The 16,605-nt window shown below is 40.1% G+C and overlaps 2 protein-coding genes across 2 annotated transcripts in view; one reads left to right on the top strand and one right to left on the bottom strand.

Moving 5' to 3' along the window:
* The window catches only part of LOC108575628 (calcium uniporter protein, mitochondrial), an 82,379-nt gene that overhangs the window by 28,902 nt on the left and 36,872 nt on the right, over positions 1 to 16,605 (top strand). Inside the window, exon 2 of the mRNA XM_017938469.1 lies at positions 6,224 to 6,422. Coding sequence (XP_017793958.1) covers positions 6,224 to 6,422 — 199 coding nt within the window. The remainder of the gene's footprint in view (positions 1 to 6,223; positions 6,423 to 16,605) is intronic.
* The window catches only part of LOC108575627, a 35,798-nt gene continuing 26,285 nt past the window's right edge, over positions 7,093 to 16,605 (bottom strand). Inside the window, exons 3-6 of the mRNA XM_017938468.1 lie at positions 14,417 to 14,723; positions 10,697 to 11,533; positions 8,934 to 9,910; positions 7,093 to 8,421 (exon numbers count right to left, since the gene is read on the bottom strand). Of these exons, the coding sequence (XP_017793957.1) occupies positions 7,389 to 8,421; positions 8,934 to 9,910; positions 10,697 to 11,533; positions 14,417 to 14,723 (3,154 nt within the window). The 3' untranslated portion in view covers positions 7,093 to 7,388. The remainder of the gene's footprint in view (positions 8,422 to 8,933; positions 9,911 to 10,696; positions 11,534 to 14,416; positions 14,724 to 16,605) is intronic.

The raw sequence follows: 16,605 nt of genomic DNA, 5'->3' as shown, positions 1-16,605 counted from the left end.
TTGTATACATTAGAATCAATTAGAATTTCTATTACTAATTATTAAACAAATTTTAACAATTACCGGCACTCGCTAGGCACGTAATATCAGACTTTAAATACTCGACTTCGAACTTCGGTTTAGTCATAATTCTATTAATGTTATAATAACGTATAATTTATTAATTTTCACAATTTTATTATTAATTTATACTTCCAAAAATTTGTTAAAACATTACATATTATTATTTATACATTTTTGCAAGTTTCTTTGACAAATAAGTACGTTTCAACGATCTTATTACTTTCTCGTTGTGAAATCAAGTTCGGAGGATTAAAAATCAGGTTGACCCTTGGTCGTAAATTTAAAATAGCCATAGTGAAGGTGAAATTATTATTTTAAATAAATGTTTCTATACGAATTAAGAATCTATTCAACGTTTGTTTGTTGCAATACCGTGAAATAAATTGTATTATATATTTTCTCAGTTTAGACTGAATTTAAAGTTCGTAAGGATTAGAAATCAGGTTGACCTGTGGTCGTAGATTAAAAATAGCCATAGTGAAGGTAAAATTATTACGTTAAATAATTGTTTTTATACGAATTAAATATTTATTCAACGTTTATTTGTTGCAATACCGTGAAATAAATTGTATTATATATTTTCTCAGTTTCGACTGAATTTAAAGTTCGTAAGGATTAGAAATCAGGTTGACCTGTGGTCGTAGATTAAAAATAGCCATAGTGAAGGTAAAATTATTACGTTAAATAATTGTTTTTATACGAATTAAATATTGATTCAACGTTTATTTGTTGCAATACCGTGAAATAAATTGTATTATATATTTTTTCTGTTTACACTAAATTTAAAGTTCTGTTTACATGTTATAACAATTAGAATGTAGACGTTTTGCCGTTTCACGGTTTTTCCTCTGTTAATTATGTGTTTATAAATCATTTCAAACTAAAGCAGCACCATGCCCACCCTTAATTAAACCGTCTCAGTAGTTTACCGTAATTAATAATCTATTTTCGGAATTTATGCGAGAATTTTTGAATTTTAGTAAATATTAGAGTCTGTGCATCGCGTATTGATATAATAGCTTCATCCCTAGTTCGTTTATTATTGAATATTTTTACGCGTTTAACTTATGCTTCTCCCGAATTCTCGTCGCGTATTTTATTCAAATTTTCTTATATTCTAGAATCGAAAAAGATACGAATTCGCGTTTTTTCTTTTGATTCTTTCAATTTTTCAATTGCATTACGCATTATTGCAATAATTTCTATCGTTACATTTAATTCTAATTGTTTAGCAGCTTTTCTGCTGCTATCGACCCTACATTTTACTGACACTTGTGGAATCGACCCTACATTTTTTGTTTTTACGTGGAGGTAGGCTGACTCTATGTGATAAACAATTGGCAACCAAACGGTGGCTCGCTAAAGCGATATATTATGAAATTAAATTAATCACTCAATAAGTATTAACGTTAGATTGTTTCTTCGATATGGCCATGGTGGTCATCAGTGACTGGAGTGCTTCAAATGTTTAGAATAATTAAAATAAAATAAATGTTGTCAACTAAAAATTTTGAACGTCATTATTTGAAATTGAAAAAAAAAAAAATTATAAAGCATAAGACTATAATCCTATGCTTAAAATGTATTTTCTTGTGGCTGCTTAACAGCAACCTGTAAATCTGGCGCGACAGTGAACGTGTTAATAAGTAAATGTTGTTCAAATTATATCGTGTTTGATATCATTTTCATCAGAAAAATCTCACCGACATGTTAAAAAAAAATTCCAGATGAAAAAAAGTAAAATTAAAGAAATTATATTTTTCTATTATGATTTGTCGAGCTGTGAAATCTCGTAAAGGAGATGGAACATGGGCGCAGCAATGACACAGACCTAGGCGTAAGCCTATCTATACTGTCACTTGTAGAATCCAAACTTACTGACTCTTGTAGAGAATTTACTGTATAATGTATAAATAATTCCACATACGTGTCGCTAAATGCATATTCGCGAATTTGCATTATTAATCGCCTCTTTTGAGGAGGCTAGTGAATTTAGACACCCTGTATATTGTGAAAGCTGAATGCTGGACAAAGTTCTTTTCGGGACGATGGACCAGACGGAAATTGAAATGGCGTGGAGTTACTTTGAAGGCTGGATTACGATCGACACCATTATCTGAAGGAAGCTACCGTCGACGCGTAAGATTAAGGTTGATCTATGGCCTGTCGTTTAGGCAAACTTTGCACTCTCCGTTCGATTCGTTTCATCCTCGTTTTTCTATCGAGCGTACAATAAAAGTCGAGAATTTTCCTTCGTTTAAAAAGCACGTTAATCCATTATTCTTATACCGTGGACAGAACCCATCGACGTTGGTGAAATATTCTCGCTAAGGATATTAACGTGTTTCTTCGACGATAAAATCGTCCAGACGTGAACAGAGGAATTTTATCGAGACGGAGCTTTCGAATTAGGCCAGAGCAAGTGTTTTCTGACAAACTGCTGCGGAGCAATTGAATGCTAAGTTGGTTATAAATTGAAGATGAGACCGTTCGGAGACGTGTCCTTGGATCATTTCTTTGCTGGAAATTTGTATAGTCGGTGAAAGCGATACTATTCAATTCTATACGAATTCTGTTTCCATACGATTCTATTCAAGCTTCACGGTATTCCGCTTTCGTCGCCTATTGTTCCATGGTAATTAGCGTATCAGCGAAGAAATTAAGCCACAGCTGTTGGGGATTTAAAGTGCGGGGCAAATTTATTAAATATAGCTGCAATGGGAAATGCAATTCAGCCTTGAACGAGGCTCGAAGCTCGTTATCTCCCTTGAAATGCTGTTTCAGAGCTCGGATTACGCGCGTTTCGATGTTTCACCGATTTTACGACCTCGGTGTATCGCTTCCACCGACTATACGTTTCTGCGAATTGAAGGATTACTCCCATTTTTCGTTGTTCGTAACGTTGTCTTATTATTCATTCGCCGCGTAAGCTACCTTGTATCGTATTTTGCATAATTTACAGCCGATCTATATCCAACTATTTTACATCGTTGCTCTGCAAAGTTCAGTGAGAAATGTTGCAGAAGTATCTTTATTTCGATCGACGTTGTTATAGTAATTGCGACTTGCACGTTCCTCTTATCTGATCACTTAGTATGTATTGATAAATACAAAATTATTTCACGTGAAAAAAAGTAAAGCTGAGAGTTGTTCCATCGATATTTCGATACTTTAAGGCATGACCTGAAGATCAGGCGTACAATAACTGTCTACCATAACTTGGAATTATGTGCCGGTTTCCTTAACTGCATTTCAACCAGTCGTTTTACGATTGCGTTTGAACCGATGGCGCATCAAGGAGATATGCACTGCGGTATCATTTCTGGAGCACCGTTTCAGGGAAATAAAAGTGTCGATTCTTAGTGAAATTGAGGCGTTGAGAATGGAAGAGGCAAATTGAGTGATAAAATGTTTTGAGATATCCGACTTTAAAATTTTTCTAGAACACTGTTCCGCGGAAATAGAAGTGTCGACTCTTTTGTTTCACGTGAAACGAGGTGTTGAAAATGGAAGAGGGAAACTTACTGATAAAATTTTTTGAGAAAACCATCTTCAAAATTTGTCATTGCCTAATTTTACATTTTTAGCGTTTCCAGTATGGTTACTTTCAATATGAATCACCTCAGTAATAAAATAATAATTATATAAATAATGAATTATCATGGTGTATGGTAGAAAATTATTTTGTAAAGAAATTGTCTAATAATTATGTTAGTAGGTCAAAGCTTCTACACCGCATTTCTCATCTTTCAACGCACATTTCAATGAAGTTTTACAAAAACGTAAACAGCAAGCACAACGCCAATAATAAACGCGTATTAAAAAAGAACAATATAAAAAAGAAATAAAAAGTTCACTCAAAACGTTAAATTCCCTATTTCTATTTCTCAACGATTCGAATATCAACTGGAATATTTTCCGGGGAAGAATTGGTGGCACAGAAAGACGTGTAAATTTTCGCTACTGGTGAATTCCCCTTTTTCGTCACGAACCGTTTTTATTTCCCAGTCGTTTCCTGTCGATGTCACGACAAACGGTATACTTGTTGGTGGGTTGCGTTCCCTTTATTCTCCTGAAACCACGTTCTGCCAAGTGTGCACGCCCAATCGTGGCCTGACCCTGGCCGAACTCCAATTTCGATATGACCCGAGGCTGACCCCGCGTTTTGAATGCTTGCCAGATAGTCTACGTTCTGACAAGTCGTTCGTAGTAAGTTAATCCGTGCGAAACAAATTTCGCATTCCTTGTGCATTCGGGAAATTCTTGTCGCGTTCTGCGTTCTACAGGATTATGTTCCGTATAATTATCCCACCCGCAAGTAGTAACCATTCTGCTGCAATTACAGTCAGAGACACAATTGGGTGGATGAAGTAGAGTAAAATAGAATTTTTCAACCCTTTACAGGCAGCATTAAACAATTAATAATATACCACTGTGTTTGGAAGCAATTTTAATTTTAGCGATAGATAGTAGTATTAAGTGTTAATTATTATATTTTTATATATGTTCGGTCGTACCGACGAAGGAAACGGTACTTGAACAAAGCAGTCTTAGCCGGCATGACCCATGAATTACTTTATTACTCTAAAAGTCGCGAAGACTCGCACACCTCGGCACCACATGCGCCGAGACAATATAACAGACCCTCGACACCAGTAATCCTAGCAATATAACAAATCTAACAACAATTTCCCCACTTCCACGCCATCAGACAGACAGACAGACAGACAGACATCCTTCAAGCATCACCACACACTTCCATCACCTGCGACAGCTTCGCACCACCAATCACAACACACACCTAGTTAATAAAATAGCGAACACAGAATCCTAGCAATATAACAAATCTAACAACAATTTCCCCACTTCCACGCCATCAGACAGACAGACATCCTTCAAGCATCACCACACACTTCCATCACCTGCGACAGCTTCGCACAACCAATCACAACACACACCTAGTTAATAAAATAGCGAACACAGGCACTCCAAAGGAACTCATCGTCAAACACACCGCGAACACATCAAAAATACAGAATAGTACAATTGTTAATAGTTAGAGAAATATATTATAGTTAAACCTAATATGAACATTCACCGATTCATCCGGAACCTAAAAAGCAGCCCTCACGCCAATATATTAGCGTTTCTTTTCATTGTCAGTAAAATTATTAAAACGTGAATGGACGAATTTTATCGAGATGAGATTTCGAATTAAGCTTTCAGTTTAAAATTGAATAATCAAAGTTAAAATCACAAGGAGAGAATTTTCTTGCGTACTGAAAAAGAAGGGACTAATTCGTCCAACCGTTCTCCCAACATTACTTCCAACGCTATCTTTATTAAGGCATTTGTCAGATTATCCAATTTTCTACAAGAAGTCTGAAGCACTCTTACTCTAACCACAGCTTAAAATCAAGCAGATGTAAATCTGGGTTACCATTTTTCTTCTACCTAATCTCCAGCAAAAATGTACTCTGGAACATCCTTCCATAGCTATTCTCCGGACATGCTTACTTTGTGAATTATAAATCTTGAAGAACTCAGTTTTGCTCTTGGAAGAGGATTATATTCGTTCCGCTGCTTCTTCTTGTGCATTCCTTTGGTACACTTCAGCTTTAACTATAATACTTGGTAATACAACGTATCGTAAGACCATGCGCTACCATAAAGGCTCGGAACACAAGAATCCTCCCTTGTATAATGAACATCTGGTGCATAATAGAGAGTCGAAATTGCTGGAAGCAGATTAAACATGTCGCGATGTAGAAACCCCCGAAATTGGAGTCAGGCAATCACTGCAGAACGTAATTACGATGTTCGTAGCGCCTCGTCAGATTTGAACCCGATCAATTTGCACAAGACGTGAAACAACATCTCCGATATTTGCCTTTTCCCGCGCCAGCCTGCTAATTGAACGCAAATTGCCGAAGAAACAAACGTCCGCGAGGAAAAACAGGGGGTGAAACGAACTCTGTTTGCGTTGGCGGTGTTTGTAATAGTTCTTTGCACTTACCTCTCGAGAAATTGTAAACGAAAAGGAAAGAAACGAAGGTAGAGAGAGCTCCAGCTGAAAGCTAGAAAGCCACCACGATTGTTTTCCCTCCTCGAACAATTACATCTGCATTGCATTAACCGCGTCTTTTTTCTCGTGTTCCAGGAGACGTGGTGCAAAAGATGGTGGCACAACTCTCAGAGGAACCTCTCATCGACGACGAGCTGCTTCGCTCCGAGTTTAGGCCCGATTCTAGCCAAGGGAATGGAGGATTACAAGACTACGAAGGACAAGAAGTCCTGGAAACCGTTGAAGAATGAAAAAGAGGTGAAGATTTTGGGTCCTGAGAACGCTGCAGATGCCGGTGAGTGAGAAACGCGCGATGCAAATTCGACGTCAGAGAGATTTTCTGCTTTCGCACTTTCAATTCTCTAGCTCCTTTTGATCTTTCTTCGGTGTCTGAACGCAGAGATTGATCGTGTATTAAATCATCCGGTGTGTCGACGTAAATTCGTAAATATAACATCGTCGGTGTAAATCATTCGGAATTACAGAGAATCGCATAACCGAGACTTTGTGCCAGTCTCCGCGCGGTAATTTCGTATAAATAGATCGCTATATTTACGTGTACGCCGGTCGTTAATGCTAAGAATACGAGAATCGAAAGGAAAGAAAAAGAAGCCATCGGGTAGAAAATATTCAGGTCTTTGAAAATTGAATTGTTTCGCGGATGAAAATTAAGTAGCTGCACTTCGTGTTATTAAAGTGCGGTCTTAAGGATTAGACGCAAGGAGGTATATTTTCACCGGATATTTATTTCGTAGTGTTTAAAACGACGTGAGTAGCAATTTAACAGATAAACTGGAGTCGAAGATTCTTCAACCTTGTTATGTACACTCTCCCCCTAGAAGATCCTCCGACTAATACGTGGTTATAATGCTTCAAGATCGACGCTTCGATACGTTCAATCGAATATTTCCAAGTTGCTCGTTGCTAAGAAACCTCGAAACAAATAGCTGTACAATTCTTTCTCATTTTTTCTCTCTCTCTCTCTCTCTCTCCACCCCTTCTTCTCGGAGAAACGAGACCATGAATACCGGGTATCCTCGAGCGAATCGATCGGAAGTTGTTCCAAAAATGGAAGAAAACCGACGCGCGCGATTGGACCGTTTGTCCAAGGAACGAGTTTCTCGAGGATACCAGAAACTTTAACGCAACTATCGCTACCGTTCACGTACTACTGAAAGTATCGACTCTCCTTTGGCAACCTTCCTTCCACGCCGTAGTATCAGAACGGACCAGAATATATTACAACAGAACACCGTCTCCCTCACGAAGTTTCCAAACGATGGCTCTCCGTGCCGTTCAGACTGTCCTCGAGCACCTCGAACTCCTCGAATTCCATCTTGCCGAAATCATCAGTGGCTCTCCAATTGTTCTCGTTCACCTGCCACCTGGTCAGAGCGCTGCCGATGAATCGGCTGGGATAATTCGATTTCGCGTCCTCCATGTTACCGAGCTTGAAATCAGCCTTGAATCCCTTCGCCTCCTTGTTCTCGTCCTTCTTTGGCTCTAAACCGATCACCACTGGCGGTTCCCTCTTCACCTCCGATTCCGTCGTCCTGTTATTCTCCTCTTCTATCGTCGAATTCTCGTCTTCCTGCTTGTCGAGCGTGGTAATTTCGATACTCGGCGTCTCCGCTATGGTGTACTGGCTCAGATCAGGCACCTTCTCGCGATTTCGATGCCTCAGATGATTCTCTACCAGTCTACCGGTCAGCTCTAATCTACTGTCGCAGGAGTTGCTCTTTATCAGACGAAATTTCACGTAATCGTTCGATCCGTCTACGCACTTGAACCTGTTCTCGACTACCGGAGAGATGAGCGGCCCGTTGCTGGAGTTTACCACCTTGCCGCCGTAGTAAGTGACGGATGTGCCGCATTCTCGTATCTTCTTGAGGACATCTTGAGACACGTAATGGCTCGGGCCAACTGTCTCGTTGCCCTCGTCGTCGTGACAGTCGACTTCCTCGTCCTCTGAAGAGATGCAGTGCACTCCGCTGCCGGGATCAGTGTCAGGGTAATCGCTAGACACACCAGAACTCACGCTACCCGCGTCCCAGTTGGTGTGATGGTGATGGTGATGGTGGTGGTAGCGGTTCATCTTGTTCTTGGAGGATGTGGAATCGCTGGGCGACGTGTGACCACTCCTGGCCTCGAAAGTTTGAGCTAGAATTCGCGTTTTGGACTCGGAACGAGGACTGTCTAACTCGTCCTTGCAGCCCACGATGGACGCGTTCGAGGACGTAGACTTCTCCATGTTCTCGAACAGTTTCGTGAGGTCCTTTGCTCTGCTGGAACATCTGGATCTGGCACAGTGATTTAAACGGTTAGAATAATTGTTAATAATTAAAACGTGGAAATAAGATAGACTGCTGTTTATGGATATTAGGGGAGCCATTATGGTCACAGTAATGGTTCATTGTTGCAGTCAATTAATTTTCGTACACAGAAGAACATAACCTCCTTTAACTCCTTGCCTTCCAACATTGAATCAAACTCGCAACAATTAAATTGTATTTGTAACGAACATTAATTTTAACATCTATTGTAAATTAATTAGTCGAGTGTTGAAAAGTTCTCGATCTTTTCGTGTTAACTTACAGTTGACACAATTTTTGGTAATGTTTGGTCAAAGGTAATGTTTGCATGAGTTCAAAAAACTGAAGAATCCGACATTCCTTTAATATCCATAGTATTTTAACATGTTCCTCTCACACGACATCGAAGCAATCGACAATAGATAATTACAACAACCACGAGGCAAGTAGTTAAAGTATAAACTGTACCGTCCAACGAAAGATTGATATTTTACCTGGTAGCCTCGTGCACCGTCTCCGATATCTCGTCGAAATGACTATCGTCAATAGTGCTCAGGTCCTTCATGCTGACACTTTTCCTACTCTTAGAGTCTCCCGACAGCTCGGAGTTGGAGCTATTCTTCATCTTGAGCGTGTTCTCGAACATACGCCTGACGTTCCGGACGGTGTCAGGGTCAGGCAATTCCTCGTCGATCAGCTCACGGTTCACCCTAATAGGATGATAGAAGAAGTGCTTCCTGATGGATGACTGCTTCGGGCTTTTAGGGTTACCACCGTCTGCGCTCTCGCAATTTCTCTCCCTGTTATCCCCGTCTGTTTTCTTCTGTATCGCCCCGGCTATCTTGCAACTTGGCTCGGATCTCGCTTTTCCCACGCTCGATGGCTTACGCTCGATCGTTTCAGCCCGTACAGGCTCTATGATCACGACGTTGTTGTCGAGCAGCAGCTCCTGAAAGGAGTACTCACGCAGATACTGCATCAATCCTTCGTACGTGACGTCACCGCGTGTGCTGTATATGTTCTTGCTAAACAGGTTCGACTTGACGATCTTGTAACGGACGTGATCGAACTCCTGGCCATCGTCCGGATGGCATTCGATCGAATCGAAGCAGCTTCTCGATCTAATAAGATTGGAGTATATCTTTATACCGTCGTTCCCTTTCGCCGGCGAATCTTTCCCGATAGACGAGTGATCCTCGTCGATACCGTCGTCGACGGATCTTCTTCTGGTGTCGCTTCCCGATTCCGAACCGAGTCCGAGATCCGAGCTCTCCGAACGAGCCTCGAAGCCTAAGCTTCCTTTTACCACGCTGCACGCCTTTCCAAGGATATTCGAAGTCTCTTTGACGATCCTCTCGAACCTCCCCTCCGTCTGCTTGCCCTTTGAGTTATCCTTCTGCACGTTCTTCTTCTGCTCGAGCAAGTTCTTCGCGTTCTCTCCTTTCGTACTCTCCTCTCGCTCGTCTTGATTCTGAAAAAGAGACAGATAGTGAGAGTTTTACTCTGTTTGCGATAGAAATTAACAGAGTTGCACGAAGAAGAAACAGATTGAAATGAAAACAGTTTCTCTTGGACGCTTCGTGAATGAACACGTTCTTTCGTCGATCTCGTAGTTCGCGATTGGAATTCTACTCGGTTAGATTGTATCTTTGTAGATCGGGATTTTAACTCTCACACCGTTACAAATGGAATTTCTCTTTTTACGCCCAGGCGTAGAAGATGAAAGTGGCGACGTGAAGAGTGATAAATTGGCGGTCGATTCGACGCGAAGGCGTGGAATATTGGTCAGCTAGGTGATGATTTTCTAGCAGAAGGGTAATAGATTGACACTTATCGGCTATAATTTATGGTATAGCCTGGCGAGCTTGTAGAAGCTCCGACAGGTAGGTCGCCGCAAACTAATAACCCTTTGAGCACCTATGTACGTGCGAAGGATTAAATAGGTATTTGAGGCCATGAACCAAAGTAGAATTTTCATGCGATTAATTTAACCCTTTGGTGACTAGTGAAACGCGTGTAACCTGAGTTCACGAACGAAAGTTGCAAAAATGCATCTCAATTTGGTATACAAACGGTAAATTCTTAAAACAAATAATTCGGTCGCGAAAGGGTTAACAACGACCTACTTACACGTGGCATAAATACTCGACGAATCTACGATACGTCTACAATTGGCCTTCGAAATCTACACGGTGTATCGTTTAGCTTTCTCGAGGTACACAAAAGAAATTGAAAAAGTTACTCCCTTCGAACCCACCTCCGCGTGCTTCGAACTTCCATCCACATTGTCGTTATTTCTGTTCGACTTCACCGCGTCTATACCATCGTTCGATCCTTTCTCATTGTCCCGGAAGCTCTCATCCCTGGTAATCGGGTCAATTTCCACGGAGAGATGCCTGTACCGCCTCTTGGTCACGTCGTTGTCGACGACCTTGAGCACCTGTGGCCTCCGCGACATCTCCTCTTGTTCGTCGCTGTCCGAGATCCAAATAGACTTGTAATCTTCCGCCTCTTCGACCTTACGATCCACTTGTTCCCCACGTAACACCACTAGCTCTTCATCAAGCCTGTATTTGTCTTCATCAGTCTTCGAGCAGGCGGATTGTCGGCCTATAGACTCGCTCCGTGGACAATTTATCGAACTTCCGTCGTCTTCGTCTTCGTCCTCGTCGTCGTCGTAGTTCTCCACGTGATACAATCCTTCGTTCTCGCGTTCCAGTGATAAATCTTCTCTGGATTCCTGCAAAGAGTCGCAATCTCTCTGGCGATAGTCCTCTTCTCGAGTCTCTTGCGGGCTGTTCCCTTCCTTTGTGCTACTTTCTTTACATTTTTCCTCGTCGGTAGCGTTGCTCCTCGTCGACGATCTCTCCTCGGCGACACGCGAGTCCAGGTACTCGAGAGATTTGAATTTTCCCGCCCTTGGATTCGTGCCGTTCCTCCTAGCGAAGTTATTGTTGCGCTCGTCCTCCTCGTCGAATTCCAGACGCACGTTCGACAAAGGCAGAAGGTTCAGAACGTCGAAGTACTCGAGCTCGCCATCGTCCTCGAAGAGGATACTGTCCAAGCTTCTGTGCTCTTTCCGTTTACGTTTCACCTGAGAGAGAAAACGAATTGGGATTAGAAATGATCGTCGTGCATTTTCTACGAGAATTTATGTGGATCGGTATTTTCACTTGTTCTTGCTGCAATTTGAAGATAAGATAGATCAGCACTGTGCACAGATAAGAAACTAACTCGTGTTTCGCAGAAGTAAGACACTAATCTGGTAATTATTTTTAAGAGCAATTAGTTTTAAGAATATTTTGTCCATTTTCGAAATTCGTTCATTTGCAAGAAGATATTCTAGCCTAGATGAATTAGATTTGAAGTGAAATTAGGTGAAGTGTCGGCAGAGAACGTTTCACATTTGATATACTACCAATTCGCTTTTACCACATAATTTCTGATAATAATGCCATTGGATGTGCTAGACGTGTTCTGGAAACACCACAGGTGTGCATAATTTAATTAAAATTTATTCACGCGACAGAGACGAGATCTGGTTAACCCTGTAGGATCGATCGTTCGAATTAGATCGTTGGGATTCGTGAAGTATTTCTTCGAGTGTTGATTAATCGAGATTCAAATGGGTCGTTCAAGTCGGTTTTAGTCACCCGGTGAACTTTCGAACAAAGTTCCACCAAAACTGAATGGCTAATGAACAACAAGCAGGTTCTACTTTCTGCGGTGATTTTAGAACGTACGGTTTTCGCGACAAGTTATCGCTGGCATAAATGCGACCGCATGTTTGCTCGTATAATATTACGTAAAGTGTACAGAGTGTACTTTATCAATCTGTTCACACAATTATCACTACAAGCATCTGTTATTCAAACAAGATTGCCACGGACACAAACAGGCTACTCTCTATCACTTCTTCGATATTCCTCGAACTGTAAAACATTCTTTATACAACCATAAAGTCACTTAATGTCCGCCTGGGCAAATCGATACTCCTCCACAATTGAAGCTAAACACGGAAATCCTCGACAAACGTCACGAGAGATAAGATGCCAATTTACCGGCTGACGTGAACATGCTACAAATGGACCACGAGTTATCTCGTGTATCGTTTCTCGTGTCCTGCAGATACGGAATGGCAGATAAAGTTACTGGAGGATACGGTGGATTTCTATTTTAATAATCTCAAGTCAGTTCCTTGTTAACTCTCAAATTGTTACTATTTTTCTTTTTAATTCGATGTTTTGCAGCATGGTAAACAGACGAATTTAGAATTACTGTTATCGATTTCTTATCGACCCATTAATTTCCAAATTATTTTTTTTTTCAATTCGAAGTTTTTAATTTAGAATTACTATTACGCTATCAATTTCTTATTAACCCATTAATTCCTGAATTATTATTTCTTTTTTTTTTGTAATTTGGTGTTTGACAGTATGATAAAGAAACGAATTTAGAATTACCATCATCGATTTCTTATTAACGCGTTAATCCTCAAATTATTTTTTTTTTAATTTGAAGTTTTACAGAATGGTAAACAGTCGAATTCAAAATTGCTACTGTCACATTCTTATTAACCGATTAATTTTCAAATTATTTTTTTTTTTAATTTGAAGTTTTACAGTACGATAAAGAAACGAATTTAGAGTTACCAATATTAATTTCTAACGATTAACCTATCACAGACAATAGCATGAAACACGATATACTCTTCAAATTAAATTGATTCAGCTGAATTCTAATTTCATTGATAATTATTGATACACAGAAGCTCCACTCTGAGTGTACCAGAAGCGTTTCGCACGAGCAAATAGTGCACGCCTCACTCAACTAACCACTGTCATAGCGAAAGGGTTAACGATGAGTACGTGCAAAGGGTACTAATAGCCACCTCGCTGGAGATCGCCAGTCACGTAAACATGTGCTACATAGTACCTTTCTCGCTCAAAACGTGTTAGGAAGAGCTCTTACACGTACAGTTTCCACTCAGCGTGTAATCAGTCAGATAGAGAACAATAGTTTGCAATCTCCTCTCACAAAATACAGCTAAATATGTCACTCGATAGATCAACCCTTTGGCTCGTACTATTTCCCTACCAAAATTAATAAAATCACTCCTCGAAGAAAGAATGAAAAAATATCGGTAAACAAGTAATACATATTCCTAATTTCTGGCCTGTATAGTTCTGTGCAAGAAATATTCTGCTCGTCAAATTATACGTCATTTTAAACAGCAAATAATATAATTTTGTTTTACCTAAATACCTTCCAACCTCCCTCAAAATTTCACTATTAACCCTTTGCACTTTGAATTATTTTCACATCTTCTTTCCAACAACTCCACGTTATTTTAAGTGTTTTATATAAAAAGCAATGTAAACAATTGCCTCGTTACATATATATGACACTTGCACTTTCACTTTCAATTGCACTTTCTTTTTTTACAAAAGAGGGTCATATACTGTTGCTTATCTAAGTATAAAAAAATATTGCGAAATATAATACATATTTAAAGCGGCAATTTAAAAATGTCGAGTGTGACTCAACATAGGAGTACCTGTGAATAAAATTACCCCTTCCGCGTACCGACTCTGAGAATGTGTCACCGCTTTCCTTTCTTAATTATTCAGTACAATACTGAATATGGTACAGTAAAATCGCAATATTGTCAAAGACTCAAATATGTTTAGGACTGAATTTCAAGTTGGCCGTCGTGAACGGACTATTAAATTTCACGCCGGCCGCAGGAAGCGAACTACTGCAAACGTCGTCTGGTCGGAAGGGTTAAGTCACACTCGACAAAGGAGCGCAAAGGGTCAATGCAACAACTCGTTTCAACTGTCCAGCAGTCAAAGGGTTAAAAAATGTATAAATACACAATTTGTGTTTGAATTAAAAAAAGAAGCAAAATGCAGCTACGTAACACGAGGAAAATGGTGCTACAAGAGCGTCCTAATAATCCAGGTGGAAGATTTACCTGAGTGTAAATGCAATCAATGCTGCGATTTCCTTCGATGGGCCAGCTGTCTTCCACGATGTCCACTAAACCGCTAACAGTGTCCAAAGCCTGTACGCTGCGATAACGTCTGGGCGATTCAGGCCAGTCGAGGATGTTCAATCGGTCCGGATCGGTCCGATTGCCCCGAGTGTAGGACAGAGGTTCTGGGAACGAAGGTAGTCCCGGCGGGATCGAGTGTAGCCCGCAAGCAGATCGCGAATGGTAGGATTTCGCTTCGTTGAATCTCTCGTACGAGTCCGATAGGTGCTGTTGACTTTTGGACAGCCTGAAATATCGGCGGAAATGTATGGCCGGCCCGTAGAATGGAAATGAACGCGTGTATTATACAGGCTGTACGCCTATGCGGATTGGGATATTATTCTTGCGCTCGCGAGAGCGCCGAGTGTCTCAGGATTTATGGATTCTACCGTACGTTTTCGCCTCGCGGAAACCAAACTGGAATATGGAATAAGATGGAGTCGGTGAAATTTTTATGCGTTAAACGAGGAGAATCTATGGATTTCGGATTGTATCCTTCGGGGGTGATGGAGTTATGTGTGCGTTCAAATGAAATTGTGAACACGTATTCTTTAGCAACGAAAATAAAGTTGAGGAAAATATAATTTCGATATGATTTCATTTGAGAGAATAATTTAAGTATTGACCTAGTTGTGTGTTGTATATGTAATCAGTATCTCGACGAAGGGTTAAGACGATTTTAAGATGTCTGTAAGGGATGATAATATTTTCTGATCTTCTTTTTATATTTTTGAAACAATTTTGACTTTGGTATTTAATACATGATACGAACGGAGAGGGCAAGCACTGAATTACAGTATTTTATAATATCATTGAAGGTGCAATTATGTTGTGCAAAGATCCATGGAAAAATCAATATTTAGAGTTTACACAATCTAATAGTCCTGTGTGCAGCAATATAGAAACGGTTGTTATTTCTAAGCCTATTAACTTAAAAAACTTATAAAACTACGCTCGATACCTAATCAAAAGCAAGACTAAAATCTGCAATAAATCTACGTTACCTAAAATTAACAATATTTTCATAATAATATCTTATTAATTTTATTAGAAACATATCTGAAGAATTTGTGTTAATAGCCACAAGAAAGTTTCTCAAATACAGCTCCACCGTGTTTTACCCGAGAAATCTCACAGATCTACCAGCAGGTTTCTCCCAGCATTTTGAAAATGTTCGAAATGGTTGTTAATTGGCTCGGTACTCGGTTGTTTTAATCGATTCGTCCGTGTTCCCTTCAAGCACAGCTCTCTCTCTATATATATCTCGAGTTACGTTCAACATTGTCGAAGTTGAACCGAGCAAATCAAATTTACCGCGTTCATAATTACCTATCTGCCGCTACAGAATTCTCATATTTGTCCGGGTATTTCGATTAAACGTGGCCACGCGTCTGATTGGGATCGCAATTATCGAGAAGCGTATTGTTCTCCTGTCAAGAACGCGCAAAAGAATCTCCTGTTATTATACGGAAACCGCGCGAACACAGGGAGAGCTATTACGTGCAATTAAAAGAGTTCTCGAACGGGCCTCGTTATGCTTAACGCGTTCTATATGGTAATTAACGTTCGTTAATGAAAGATATTCCCCTCGTTCGGTTCTGTTAAAATCACCGCGGATCTTCCAAGCTGTTACGCGCAACTGTTGCGCTGTTGATTATTTTTTTTCTTTACCTCACCGAAGAATTACAGAACTGCGTGGAAAATTATCGTACCTAACAAATTCGCAGTCTGCAAAGTAGAAATTTCGCCTCGGCGAGTTCCACGTGCCTCGTAACTTCTTTTTTTTAATCATGTCGTGCCCCGGAATCCTAATTACTTATTCCGCGCAACAACTGTTTCCTTAAAAGCAACGTAAACTTTCCCATTTATTCGTCGTCAGCTAACAAAGAACCGGGCGTGGAAGTTTTATCCCGCGGATTTTTCGAACGCAATTTCCACGGAGACCTGGATCTTCGACTTGCTGATACGGAATATCCAGGATCATAGACGATTTACAACTTTTTCCTTGGATCTTTAATTGCAGAAAAATTTGCACGTGAAAGGTAGGCAGAGGAGAGGGAAAAGTAAGCTCGTTTAAAAGTACACTCAAACATATTCCAAGAATTTTCGTAATTTTCACTCGAGAAGAA

The sequence above is a fragment of the Habropoda laboriosa genome, unplaced genomic scaffold (genome assembly GCF_001263275.1).
Source record: "Habropoda laboriosa isolate 0110345459 unplaced genomic scaffold, ASM126327v1 scaffold186, whole genome shotgun sequence".
NCBI lineage: Eukaryota > Metazoa > Arthropoda > Insecta > Hymenoptera > Apidae > Habropoda > Habropoda laboriosa.
The sequence above is the reverse complement of the archived record's forward strand: the minus strand, read 5'-3'. Positions and strand labels throughout refer to the sequence as shown.